The following is a 15,117-nucleotide window of genomic DNA, read 5'->3' on the forward strand; positions in this document are numbered from 1 at the left end:
AATAAAATAATAAGGTTATTATTGGAAGAAAATGTAAAAAGCTATCAGCTATAAGCTAAAAAGCTACTTGAAATAGCTTCTCAAAAAAAACTATAAGCTCGTGAAAAAAGCTTGTTACCAAACACATCACGTTTTCATCCAACGAGCTTATAAGCTAGTCCAACAAGCTATAAGCTAGCTTTTTTTGTTTACCAAACACAGCCTTAGAAAGTGCTTTTATTATTTGTACCAAAAAAAAAAAAAGTGCTTTTATTGTACCTCTTCCACCATTTTACCAATTGCGGTTGTTAGGAATGTTTGACCTTCACCTGTTGTTAATTAGGATTAATTCTGAAATTTTGCGTCATTTGATAGATTATTATTGGTAAAAATTTAATGTTGGTATTTATCCTTTACATTATATATTTAATTTAAAACTTTATTAAAAAAAATGAATGGGAAGCAAAATTGATCCTGTACCAGTCAGTCATCTCGTGTCTTTGTTGTAGTTCTCAAACTTTCTTTCTTTGAGCTGACAATATTCGTTTTGTGGGACCCTCACTCCCAACCAGCATTGCCTCACGGTCACGGACGGCATCAACCCCACCCTTCTCTCCCCCCATCATTTTCATGCTACTATTCCATTTGGCGTAATCATTTTCATGCTACTATTCCATTAATAATACAATTATGCCGTAATCATTTTCATAATTGGCTGCAAGCCCCCTCCAAAACCTACGTGTGATGCTCTGATTGTAGGATTTGTATACACACAAAATTAAATTTATATATCTTAAACATCTTGAGGGTACTTCTAAAGGGAGAAAATCTTGTGTGGTCCTGGTCCACACAAGTTCTCTTTGGTCACACAAAGAGAAAAAAGAGAAGAGAGAGAAGAGAGAAGAGAGAGAAAATGGAGAAGAGAGAAGAGAAGAGAGAGAAGGAAAAAACTTGTGTGTGTGACCAAACCAAAATTCTTTGGTCCTGGTCCACACAAGTGTTTCTCCTTCTAAAAGATAATACTTGGGTGACATTGTGGTTGGTGACATGGTGACATTACCAACCACAATGTTACAAGTGTACAAAACAACAAAAAAATCTTGTGAAAGAAAAAGAAGAAAGCCACATGTGACATTGTGGTTGGCCAATGTCACCAATGTCACCAACCACAATGTCATCCAAGTGCTACCCGCTTCTAAAACATATGGGCTTCAAAAGCTAAAGTATTTATATTTTTTAAATGGGAAGAATTTTATTGTTTAAGTATATAATTTAGAGTTTGACTCTCGATATCTATATATTGTAATGTTTCAATCAATTGAGTTATCTCTACTAGACACTAAAGAAATATTCTAATATGAGAGATACTGACATTACATTATTTAACTCACATATAGTAACACAATCTTTTATTGGTTAACATTCAAATTAATTAAATTTATATAAGACCCCTTGTTCTTTTTTATTGCGGAGTATCTATATATGTTGGCTTGGTTATGATTCTTCATCTCATACTGGTTTATTTTGTATTTTTTATTAACCATAAAAGGGAAACAACTTTTATATTTTGGGTTGTTTCCCGTTGGCTTATATTGAGTTTCTTTCTTTTGTTAACCTTTTTTATTGTGTGTTCTTTTTCTTGTTCTTTTCTTTTTTGCAATGGGTTTGAGTATCTCTTGTACTCATTTCTCAATTATATAATATTCAATTTGCCACTAACAAAATATTAGTTCAACAAACTAAACTATTTAAAATTTTGATTGTATTTGAATTATGAGAGAGTTGTATATTAATGATCAACAAAGATATTTTAAGGATTTCATTCATATACTTTGGTGCTACATTTTTTTACTATCAGTCAATCATTTACATTGTCCATCAATCATAACAATTCAATCATTAAAATAGCATATAAAATGTTGTTTGTGATTGATTGGAACTATAAAATTCTACACAAGACAATGTATCAAAATTATTTTCATTCTTTAATAAAAAAGTGAAAGAACAGTACTTCTCTGTGTTTTTTTTTACATGAGAAAAGAAAAAAAGAAAGAAAAGAAAACTAAATCCTTGAAAAGGACACCCTAAAGCATTGTCTAGTAAAACATGCGATAGACTTGAAAAATGCTCATTAAATATAACAAGATGGTCTGAACTATTAGTTCACAACTTAGCAAAGATATTAACGTGGTATTACACAACTTAATGCATAGCTTTTAAATCCCATTTCAATGCACTACTACAATTTTGACATATAATAGCGCCACTGTTATAGCGCTTGTGCAAAAATGCTATTAAAAAGGCCATAGTCAGCTGTTTGATAGCGCTTCTGAAAAAACGCTATTATTTGCTACCACTTAGATAGCGCTTCTGTGTAAACGCTAATATTTAGCTACCTTCGTTAGCGTTTTTATGTGAACGCTAATATTTGGTTACCCTTCTTTAGCGCTTTTATGAAAGCAATAATATATGATTGTATAATAAAATAAAATAAAGTATATGCCTAAATTTATTTTTATTTTCACCCATTATCAAAAAAAGAACATACATCGAACTCATCTTTCTTTCTCTATCGTTCTTTCTCACTCACTCACTCACAACCTACATCAACTCATCTAGATGGGCCAGATCTTGGAACTCGCTCTCCGTCGAACACCACCATCTTCATTTGAAACCCTTTCTCTTCAATCGATTTAACCCTAAAACTCTTCATCTCCATCGTCACTCATCCTCATCTCCCTACCGTGTTTGAACCCTAATAAAATCAAAAGGGGGAAAACTCGTTCTGCACTTCAATCGTTCTTCTTCTTCCAACTGGATCATAAATTTCAATAGCTCTTCGAAGTTGTGATGAATTCAGGAAAGGAATTTGGATCCTCAACCACCGTCGGTAGCTAGCTTTGTTCCTCTCTTCGTTCATCTCGTGAGGTGTGACCCAACCACGTGAAATTCACTCCCATCTCAACCTTTGTCCAGATCAATCCTTCTTCAATCACTAATCCATTCCCATCTCACATGAATCATAATCATTGTGAAATTTGGTGTGAGATTTGGCTCTAAACTTCAATTGTTTTAACAGGAAGGTTGATGACGCCTCGGTGGCACAACACCGAGTAATTGTGAAGAAAAGAGTGTGGTATCTAGACGCTGAGAACGGTGACAGGTTTCAGCAGTCTCAAGGTGAAGATGGAAAAAGATCACAGCCGAATCCAAAGCTAAGTAACCCACGGAAATTTTTACATGGGGAACATGTTACTGCTGTATGGCCAATTTGGCTCACTGCAATTTGTGGGGAGGCTCTCAGTGGTTGAATTCCATGAAAGGTTGACATAGATTTGATAAGGTTCCTTTCTATTAAGTACCTTGCATTTAATTTAATAGTTCATGATTTATCAAGATATGTCCATGTGGTATGAAATAAAGTCACTAGTGCAGACTATTAAGGATGTCAAAAGTTAAATTCTTGTTGAATTATTGATGAATCATGGTAGTATTTTGGCTCAGTGCACTTGTTTTATATTCATCTTTAGTAGGCCTTTTGTATATGCATGCTGGATTTATAGCTTAGGTGTGTGATATTTGGCCCTGCATGCTAGTTGCTTTCGGCTTATTTAGAATGAGAATGTACCATATGTGTTGTGTTTTTAACAACTCTTTGATGTCACTGAATATTGAAGCATCTATAAGGTTTATCAAGTCTAATGCCAGTTGAAATAGAGCTTTATTTTATTGGGGGTAAATCTTAATTTTGAGGTGGCATGCTTTTGATTTTCTAATTGAATATTCAATATTCATGTTCTGTATGATTTTGGTTTCGAGCGATATTTAACCATGTCTTATTAGAAACTCCACAACAACAACAACAACCAAGCCTATTTTTACAAAATCGTCGACAGATTTGTCTTTAGAAGCAATTCACCGTACATCGATTCTACTTTGTTTTGGCAGGGAAGCTAGAGTTGTCAAATGAAAAGAAATGTATCTTTTCTTGTTATATTAACAAGTACATTTATAGGAGGAGCTCACTGAAAGATTGAGTGTACTTTGGTCCTTCAAAGATAAGTGATATCTATTTATTTTTATAATGAAATTGACATACATGTTCTAGCGTATGAAGCTTCTATAATGAAATCATTAAGCATTCAATCCTTGCTAGTTACTACTCTCATTCTTAAGAAAGAGAATGAAAATGAATCACTTAAGAAAGTGAGAGATAGTTAGAGAAATTAATTGAAATGAAAATTAATCATATAGATGAAACCAGTGCCTTTTTTTTTTTTTTAAATATGAGAGAATTAATATGATATAATGATCCGTGAGGACTACACAATGGATTCTATGTAAGCCAAGTGTTATGTTACAATTAATAGGAACTTTAACAGATATTTATCCCACTAGTAACTGTTAACATAATTGTTAATTACTTGGCTAATTCGATGTGCTTACTTGGCTCCTCGGTTAAATTCAACTTCATTATTTTGGTGTTAATGATGTATTCTAAAATTCATTGTTTAGTTATGAAGCAATGTGTGGAATAAGAACCTTGGGATTTTGTTTTAGATACCATTGAGTAACCCCATATCATCAATGACAAACACGTATGGATGGTTTTTATGTTAATAATGATTTTGCACAGGATTTTACATATTAGTGTTTAGTTAATGGATACATAAATGGCTCTTATAAGGTTTTGGGATTATTATATTTAGTTAATGGATATATAGGTGGCTCTAAAAAATGTTTTATGCTTTTGTAACAAAAAAAAATTAGTATCATTTCTAATGCTATCCATAGTACTAGTTTTAGTAGAGTGTGCTACAACTTGGTGCTTGTAATGGGTCTTTGACTATAATTTTCTGATGATAGACTTAGCTATTCAGAGATTATGACTCAGCTGAACTTGACTAATGAAGAGGTATTGAAGATATAGGTGATATGCTAAAACTTGACCGCCTGTCGATGAAAGGAAGGTTATTGAAGATGTTGACAAATATAGGTGATATGCTATTGATGCAACAATTGTGCGCATCATGAAGAGTAGGAAAGTTTTGGTCCATCAACAATTAGTTTTGGAGTGCGTTGAGCAATTGGGGCGCATGTTCAAGGTATACTTTGCTTGAGTTAATTTATTGTTAATGTTAATGAGTTTTGGTGCAGAAAGTACCTTAGTTGCTGTATAAATTTTATCACAACATCATAGGCTACCTACCCTCAAGCTAAAGTGCAGGCTTCCTTCCATTGATTTTATGTTAGGCTTTTACTACCTTAGTCACTTTTTATAAGATTTTTTTTTTTACGAAAACAAACTCAATTAATTACATTAATAATTTTTTTTTGTTAAATGAGTATTTTGATGCTACTTTTATGTTGTTTATGTATGAAATCGAATGTTTACTTTAATAGGTCCAAATTAATTATGTTTTGCATGAGTAACCTCTCATACTTCTATACATCTACAAATGGCTCTTTACGTGTGAAATTGTTTGCCCTTTAACTTCCATCAAATCAATAACAAGCTTAGGAGTAGCCTTTTGATGACCACCAAGAGTTTCAATGGCACAAACAAAGCAACGATCAAGTTCAGGTGTCCATCTTAAACGAGGAACCTTTGATCTTACACACTACACCTTCCCTTCCACCGCAACTACTCGTTTCACCTTCTTCTTTCTAAGCTTTGCCTTATCATGGCTTGTGTTTTGATATCTACGAAGGACACATTGTCCTGACTAACAAGTTAAAATGGATTCATTCCGTAGTGTTTAGATGCCTGGCAGCCGCTGTTTTTATGGGTTTATTGTTATTGATTCTCATTTTGAATGTTAATTATTCTTTATGCTACTCTCGTTGTTAATAACATCTTTTACAGGTGAATGACTTCAACTAATGGTAAACGTGGTGTGACCCCGCATGCGAAAAAATTACAAAGCTGCATGCGAAAAATTCACAAAGCTAGAAGCCATGGAGATAATATTGAGGTAACTACATGCTTTATTAACAGTTTTTGTGATCTATATTTTTGTGATTCTATATTTTTGTTTAAGATGAATTTGAAGTTATTGTTGGACATACTTATGCCCTTGCATTTTATATGGTTCTGTTGGTTTTTGTGTTCAAGTGATGTTTGTTTACTATGTCATGTCCTTTGTTGAGATTTTTTGGACTTGTTAATGCATTGCTGGATTCATTTTGTATACCATGCAATCTTACGTCAAGTTCCTTGGAATATTCAAGGTCAACCAGTTGGGGAAGAAAGCTAAGGTTTTGTCAATTACATTGGAGTCATCGTTCGTCGGGAGGTTCCAATTAGTATGGAAAATTGGAGGAAAAAGGCCAAGGTTTTGTAAGTTACTTTAGGTTTGTCATTGTTCATATATACATATTGTGCACAGACTTTGCATTTTATGCAAGTGTACATTAGATGTCATTTGTAATTAAGATTTTGATCAACACATTATGGTTGTTTATGTCTATTAATGGATTACTAGTGTTTCTGATCTGTATATATATATATTTTTTGTCTAGTCAGTATATTATTATGAAGCTTTTGCTTGTAGATTTAATTTTTAAAATTAAAAAAATTGGGGCTTTTATTAGCGCTTTTCTAAAAGTGCTATTAATGGAAGGTAGTTAAGATAGCGCTTTTCGAAAAACGCTAAGAAACATCTGTTTAAAAAAAGCAAAAAAATAGGCTATATTAGCGCTTTTCTGAAAGCGCTATTGATGTGTTGCTATTTAATAGCGTTTGGAAAGCGCTATTATAGGCACCTGACCTTTTATAGCGGGGGCTTTCTTAGCGCTTGAGAAGCGCTATTAAGAGCCAAAATGAGTGCTATTAAAGGGGGTATTTTGTAGTAGTGATGCTTTATTAAATAATATTAGGGAAATATACTAACACGTGCTCTTAAAGTATTATTTAAGGAATAAAAGAAATGGTAACTCTTGTATAGAAAATGATAAATTTATTATTTTAACACATGTTTGACTTGTATTTCAAAACAAAATTTTCTTTTATAGGCTGGTTAACCAATACATTTAGAACACTTATTAACATGACTCGTATTCTCTCAAAAAAAAAAAAACATGACTCATATTACACTTTCTTATCATTTCCACCTAGGCACCTTAATACTCTCTATGCATAGATCATGTGGACGTGCTATGAGACTAATCCTCACTTAATAGCATGGCATCAGTTTTATTGTTTTTGTTTTTTTACAGAGGTATCTAACATAGTCTCTACTGTAGATTACAAGGTAATTTTGGAGGTGAAGCAATGGTCCATCAATCTAACTTAGAAAGATACAATATGCATGAAATTGAGTAAGAACTTGAACCAATATATGCAAGTGATGATCAGTCCAACTGAAACAACAGTAGCAGCTCATTTGATAGACTTGGTACGTAGAATTACACTGTTAATTTTATTTAGCTTATAGCTAGGTCCCTTCAAAAAAGGAAGAAGCTTATAGCTAGGTATACTAGTAGTATACTATTTTTGGAGTGAGAAAGCGAGAGGCAGAGAGAGAAAGAAAGATGGTATACGTGGTCCATCATACTATACTAGTCTATGGCTGACTGACAGTAATCACAGTCACAGCAGCCGCGTTGATAATTATCATAGAAAGAAAGAAAGAAGTTTGTTCTACCATCATCTTCATTCTTCTCTCTTTGCTTGCTTACTACCTCAATATACTCTCAACTATATCCAGTTATATCTTCACCCAATTAGGCTCTCAAGTCTCAACTCTCAAGGCTTCTTGTGCTAGCTAGCTGTCAGCTCTATTCACGTGTAACACCTATTTCAATAATATATAGAAGTACTTTTGTCTCAAATAGCAAAAATCAATATATATTTATAGATATAATTCTACTAATTAATTGTTATTTTGTTTTACTCAGTAGAGTTTTCATTTCAAAGATGATGTCTGAAGAAGCGGTTTCTGATACTTCCAACTTCAGAGGCACCTCAAACTCAAACCCTAATCTTCCTAACCCTAATTCAAATTCAGTTAAGAGAAAAAGAAGTCTACCAGGAACACCAGGCAAGTTGTTCACCTTCTTTTTTCTCAACTCAATTCATCTAGACACAATTAATTTATATAAATATTCTAAGTATCTCATAGATTTTTAATAACCATGCTGCAGATCCGGATTCAGAAGTGATTGCTCTATCACCAAAATCACTGATGACAACGAACCGTTTCATGTGCGAAGTTTGCAACAAGGGTTTCAAGAGAGACCAAAACCTACAGCTACATCGACGAGGACACAATCTTCCATGGAAGCTTAAGCAAAGAAACAAGCTGGAGGTGATAAGGAAGAAGGTGTACGTGTGTCCAGAAAAGAGCTGCGTGCACCACGACCCTAGTAGAGCTCTAGGAGACCTAACAGGGATAAAAAAGCACTTTAGTAGAAAGCACGGTGAGAAGAAGTGGAAGTGTGATAAGTGTTCTAAGAAATATGCAGTTCAATCTGATTGGAAGGCTCATAGTAAGATTTGTGGCACTAAAGAGTACAGATGTGATTGTGGCACACTATTCTCCAGGTATACAAGCATGATGCACTATTTAGTGCTTGTTTGATATCACATAAAGTTTGTTATGAATTCACGGTGAGCCATTTTGATTCTGTAAAAGCTACACTTTTTGTAACTTTGACAAAATCAGGGTGTCAACCGACGGTTATATTAAACATCCGTATATTTGGAAATAACAACATTGAACAGTAACATATTGTTGATACTTTTGTAAAAAATATCATTGTCGATCTAAACATGCATTTAAGAGGTCTACTACACGATTTAACCAGGGTGTCAAATGATCATTGTCGATCTAAACATGCACTTAAGAGGTCTATTGCAGGATAATTTTGCAATAACTTTACAATCTATATTTCATTCGATTTTTTTTCTCATTCCAATTAATGAAGTGGGATTAGATTATATAACAGATTTAATTCTTGCCTTTGCATTAATCTCATGCTTAGTCAATTTAATCACAGATTTTTTCGGTATAAATAAATTGATATTCTGCACGCATCTAGTTGCATGTTTTGAATCAAGCTGAGTTCGATTTGTTGACGCGCAAAAATGCATTTATTTTCTTTCAAAATTACAGTGACACACCGTGATTCTGTATAGTAAACTCTTGCACTCTAGACATGTAATAATTTTGAGAGTATGATAGGACCACTTTGTTAATTATTTTTTGTGTGATGATTGACAAATCAGGAAAGACAGCTTCTTAACTCACAGGGCCTTCTGTGAATCCTTGGTGGAAGGAAGTGCAAGAATAGGTTCAGTTCCAGCAGTTATATCCTACTTTGGAAACAATCCTTTGATCAACACTCAAGCACCAAGAAATATTCCTCATGGTTTATTTGGGCTTAATCCGGAATATGGTGGGCCAGGTCAAGAAACATTCATGGGAAATTTTCCCAATAATAACATTCCTCATCATAGTTATCTTCCAAATTCTAGTGCATTCTCATCAACAGGAGCAAACTCTGATTTAGACTTAGTCCACACTTTTGGTTTATTACCACAAGGACAATGGATGAATTACAAATACAATGATCAACATGCAGAAACATCATTTACAAGTAGTGGGGTTCTAAAGCTAGAACAACAAGAAGAAGAAGACAAAATGCATGATTTGTCTCATTTATATTCTCAAAACCAATTACAAGGATGTCCAAGTCACGTGTCAACAATGCAAACTACAACTACAAAGCTTATCAATGGTAATAATGATGCTGGTTTCAATAATATTATTGAAGTTAAGAAATTGTTCAACCAAGGTAACCATGCTGGAAATTTCAATGAAGATCAGTTAAGCTTAACTAGAGATTTCCTTGGTGTTGGAGATGACTCATTGAAGAGAACCTTGTTGCAACAAGAGATGATACCTAGGTTCAATCCAATAGAATCTGTCACGAACTTGCAAAGTGAGTTTGGTGGACACTATTGATAGTGAAGTTGTACGAGATATTATATTATTTACTTTGTTAGCAGCAGCAGATAAATACAATACTCGTGATGACCCTGATATTTAATTACTAAGTTAGAACTTAGAACGATATAATAGATAGTGTTATATATTGTCATCTCGGATTCTGAGGCATGCACAATATATATTGAGATATCATTATCAAGTCACGTGATATTCATAGAGAGACATCCCGTGATGGAGGTAGGGGCCATTGCATATCGGTCGTAAAAAACAAACAATATACAATCTCTCCTTTTATTTCTTAAATTATCTCTTCTTGTATAATTATATTTTATATTTTATGTATACTATACAGTTTTTTCTTTTTGAAGGATATATACTATACACTTAATAATTAAAATGTAGGGCCTCTAAAAAAAACTTATAATGTAGGGCATATAACTTGAAAGAGAAATAACGCGGTTTTCATGCTTTACAGTTTGTATAACTTGACAGACAGACATGGGCATGCACTGGCCTACTTCATTTTGTTTTTAGCCATGTAAGTTGGTAAATTATGCTTTCTACCTAGCTTGCTTTAATTACATACTAGTCGAGATACCCGTGCTACAGCACGGGTAGCGCGGCTTCGCCGCGCTGTATGGCCGCGGCTCCGCCGCGTGTCGCGTCTCCGCCGCGTGTCGCGTCTCGGCTGCGCTTGTAAAAGTGATTTTTTTGTCCATAGTGAAAATATGTAAAGTATTTAAAACATAATAATGTATATATTGATCGGTAGTAATGTAAAATTATAAAATAATTAAATTTTAATATGAACAAATATATATTAAATTTTAGTATTGACGATGTTAAAAAAGCTAATAAATAAAAATAATCATAGTTTTTATTTACTAATATGTTTTAGTGTGAAAAATATTAATAAGCATCCAGTGAAAAATCATAATTAATGTATTATATAATATTGTTATCGTAAAATATATTTCATATAAAAAAACATATGCTAACATTTTCCTGTAAAAAAAATAGTGAGATATATTTTTGTTAATATATAGTTCATACACTCATATATATTTTATCAATATATAGTTCTCATTAGATTTCAGAAATAAGATTATATTAATATATTCCCGTAAAACAAACATATACTCATATATCTTTCAAAAAAAAAACATATACTCATATATATTTTTATTAATATATAGTCCATACACCCACATATACTTTATTAATATATTAATAAAACTTAGGCAGTCGCGGTGTTTAAATAGCGATATTAAAAAATACTAATTAAAACTGATCACTCGTTATAGTTATTAAAATGGGTCCTATGTTACAATTGTACACTCCAACGGGTTTTTTATTGATACATTTTTTATAAAAAAACAACAAAAAAAATTGAACTATGATTAATCATACAGAAAAAATACATTTCACAAATAAACATATACTAACATATTCCCGTATAAAAACATATAGGGAGATATATTTTTATTAATATATAGTCCATAGACTCATATATATTTATCAATATATAGTTCCCATTATATTTCTGAAATAAGAATATACTAATATATTCCCGTAAAACAAACATATACTCACATATATATTTTTATTAATATATAGTTCATACACCCACTTATATTTTTTGAATATATTAATAAAACTTAGGCAGTCGTGGTGTTTAAATAGAGATATTAAAAAATACTAATTAAAACCGATTACTCGTTGTAGTTACTAAAATGGATCCCGTGTTACAATTGTACACTCCAAATGATTTTTTTACTGATACATTTTCATAAAAAAACAACGGAAAAAATTGAAGTATGATTAATCATAATATATTGTATTATTGTTCTTGTTTTAGTATTGACGATATTAAAAAAGCTAATAAATGAACATATATTTCATAAATAAATATATACTAACATATTGCGATAAAAAAAATATATAGTGAGATATATTTTTGTTAATATATAGTTCATATACTCATTTGTATTTTATCAATATATACTTCCCATTAAATTTCAGAAATAAGAATATATTAATATATTCCCATAAAACAAACATATACTTATATATATTTTTATTAATATATAGTCCATACAACCACATATATATTATTAATATATTAATAAAACTTAGGAAATCGCGATGTTTAATTAGAGATATTAAAAAAATTAATAATTAAAACTGATCCCTCATTGTAGTTACTAAAATGGGTCTCGTGTTACAATTGTACACTCCAATGGGTTTTTTAGTGATACATTTAAAAAAACAGAAAAAATTGAAGTATGATTAATCATAGTATATTATAATATTGTTCTTGTTTTAGTATTGACGATATAAAAAAAGCTAATATATAAAAATAATCATAAATTTTATTTACTAATATGTTTGAGTGTGAAAAATATTAATATGCGTTCCGTGAAAAATATAATTAATGTATTATATAATAGTGTTATCGTAAATACAAAATCATATTCTGCTATAACAACAACACTTGTTAGTTTCCTCTATAAAAATAAACTTGTTAGTAAACCGAATTGAAAATTAGTAGAGAAAATGGAATTGAAAAAGAAGAGAGATAATGAAAAATGAAAAAAAAGTTGGTAAGAAAAAGATAAGAGAGGAGAGTAAGATTGGGAGAGAAAAGTTTATTATTAAAAAATAAAGGTGAGATATTAAAAAAATAGAGATATTAAAAAATCACTAATTAAAATCGATCACTCGTTGTAGTTACTAAAATAGGTCCCGTCAATTGTACACTCCAATGATTTTTTTAGTGATACATTTTCATAAAAAAACAACGGATAAAATTGAAGTATGATTAATCATAGTATATTGTAATATTGCTCTTGTTTTAGTATTGACGATATTAAAAAAGTTAATAAATGAAAATACATTTCATAAATAAATATATATTAACATATTGTTGTAAAAAAACATATAATGAGATATATTTTTGTTAATATATAGTCTATATACTCATTTGTATTTTATCAATATATAATTCCCATTAAATTTCAGAAATAAAAATATATTAATATATTCCCATAAAACAAACATATACTCATATATATTTTTATTAATATATAGTCCATACATCCACATATATTATTAATATATTAATAAAACTTAGGAAATCGCTGTGTTTAATTAGAGACATAAAAAAATACTAATTAAAATTGATCACTATGTACACTCCAGTAGGTTTTTTAGTGATACATTTAAAAAAAACAACAGAAAAAATTGAATTAGATATATATTATTAATATATTAATAAAAGTTAGGAAATCGCTGTGTTTAATTAAAGATATAAAAAAATATTAATTAAAACTGATCACTCGTTGTAGTTACTAAAATGGGTCTCGTGTTACAATTGTACACTCCAACGGGTTTTTTTAGTGATACATTTAAAAAAAACAGAAAAAATTGAAGTGTGATTAATAATAGTATATTATAATATTGTTCTTGTTTTAGTATTGACAATATGAAAAAACCTAATAAATAAAGATAATCATAGATTTTATTTATTAATATGTTTGAGTGTGATTAATCATAGTATATTATAATATTGTTCTTGTTTTAGTATTGCCGATATGAAAAAACCTAATAAATAAAAATAAACCCATTTTTTTTATTAAAATGGGTCTCGTGTTATAATTGTACACTCCAACTGGTTTTTTAGTGATACATTTTAAAAAAACAACAGAAAAAATTGAAGTATGATTAATCATAGTATATTACAATATTGTTCTTGTTTTAGTATTGACGATATGAAAAAACATAATTAACGTATTATATAATAGTGTTATCGTAAAATACAAAAGTGTAATATGCTATAACAACAACACTTGTTAGTTTCCTATAAAAAAAACTTGTTAGTGAAACCAAATTGAAAATTAGTAGAGAAAATGGTGTTGAAAATGAAAAGAGAAAATGGAAAATGAAGAAAGTTGGTAAGAAAAAGATAAGAGAGGAGAGTGAGATTGAGAGAGAAAAGTTTATTATTAAAAAATAAAGTTGAGAGAAAAGTTTATTATGAAATAAATAAAAATGAGAGAGAAAATATTATTATTATAAATAAAGAAAGATGAGAGAGAAAAATTTATTATTAAATAAAGAAAGGTGAAAAAATGAGTTTTAGTAAAGTGGATTTCGATAGTGGGAAAATGGGTTTTAGTAAAGTGGATTTTGATAGTGGGAAAGGGGTTTTATTAAAGTGGATTTTGATAGTGGATTTGACAAAAATAACCTTAAAGTTGTAAAGGAAATTTTTTTTTTAGTGATACATTTTCATAAAAAAACAACGGATAAAATTGAAGTATGATTAATCATAGTATATTGTAATATTGCTCTTGTTTTAGTATTGACGATATTAAAAAAGTTAATAAATGAAAATACATTTCATAAATAAATATATATTAACATATTATCGTAAAAAAAACATATAATGAGATATATTTTTGTTAATATATAGTCTATATACTCATTTGTATTTTATCAATATATAATTCCCATTAAATTTCAGAAATAAAAATATATTAATATATTCCCATAAAACAAACATATACTCATATATATTTTTATTAATATATAGTCCATACATCCACATATATTATTAATATATTAATAAAACTTAGGAAATCGCTGTGTTTAATTAGAGACATAAAAAAATACTAATTAAAATTGATCACTATGTACACTCCAACGGGTTTTTTAGTGATACATTTAAAAAAAACAACAGAAAAAATTGAATTAGATATATTTTATTAATATATTAATAAAAGTTAGAAAATCGCTGTGTTTAATTAAAGATATAAAAAAATACTAATTAAAACTGATCACTCGTTGTAGTTACTAAAATGGGTCTCGTGTTACAATTATACACTCCAACGGGTTTTTTTAGTGATACATTTAAAAAAAATAGAAAAAATTGAAGTGTGATTAATAATAGTATATTATAATATTGTTCTTGTTTTAGTATTGACGATATGAAAAAACCTAATAAATAAAGATAATCATAGATTTTATTTATTAATATGTTTGAGTGTGATTAATCATAGTATATTATAATATTGTTCTTGTTTTAGTATTGCCGATATGAAAAAACCTAATAAATAAAAATAAACTCATTTTTTTTTATTAAAATGGGTCTCGTGTTATAATTGTACACTCCAACGGGTTTTTT

The 15,117-nt window shown here is 30.1% G+C and overlaps 1 protein-coding gene and 1 long non-coding RNA gene across 7 annotated transcripts; both read left to right on the forward strand.

Moving 5' to 3' along the window:
• Window positions 1-4,256: 4,256 nt before the first annotated feature.
• LOC146950755 (uncharacterized) lies at window positions 4,257-6,481 on the forward strand. The gene is made up of 3 exons (XR_015025489.1): window positions 4,257-5,084; window positions 5,846-5,954; window positions 6,211-6,481. It is a non-coding gene; the product is annotated as an uncharacterized LOC146950755 (long non-coding RNA).
• Window positions 6,482-7,015: 534 nt separating this feature from the next.
• LOC146950756 (protein indeterminate-domain 13-like) lies at window positions 7,016-10,025 on the forward strand. Of its 6 annotated transcripts, none has more exons than XM_085746720.1 (4): window positions 7,016-7,376; window positions 7,882-8,021; window positions 8,125-8,524; window positions 9,209-10,025. In XM_085746720.1, the coding sequence occupies exons 2-4, from the start codon at window positions 7,898-7,900 to the stop codon at window positions 9,945-9,947; spliced, it is 1,263 nt and encodes a 420-aa protein (XP_085602846.1). In that variant the 5' UTR covers window positions 7,016-7,376; window positions 7,882-7,897; the 3' UTR covers window positions 9,948-10,025. The 6 variants fall into 6 exon arrangements, with proteins under 6 accessions (XP_085602846.1, XP_085602844.1, XP_085602841.1 ...); XM_085746718.1 differs by having other exon boundaries at window positions 7,114-7,376; window positions 7,879-8,021; XM_085746715.1 differs by lacking the exon at window positions 7,016-7,376 and adding an exon at window positions 7,567-7,796 and having other exon boundaries at window positions 7,879-8,021.
• Window positions 10,026-15,117: the final 5,092 nt, after the last annotated feature.

Source organism: Medicago sativa, chromosome 2 (genome assembly GCF_051527215.1).
Source record: "Medicago sativa cultivar Bolivia chromosome 2, Bolivia_mono, whole genome shotgun sequence".
Classification (NCBI taxonomy): Eukaryota; Viridiplantae; Streptophyta; class Magnoliopsida; order Fabales; family Fabaceae; genus Medicago; species Medicago sativa.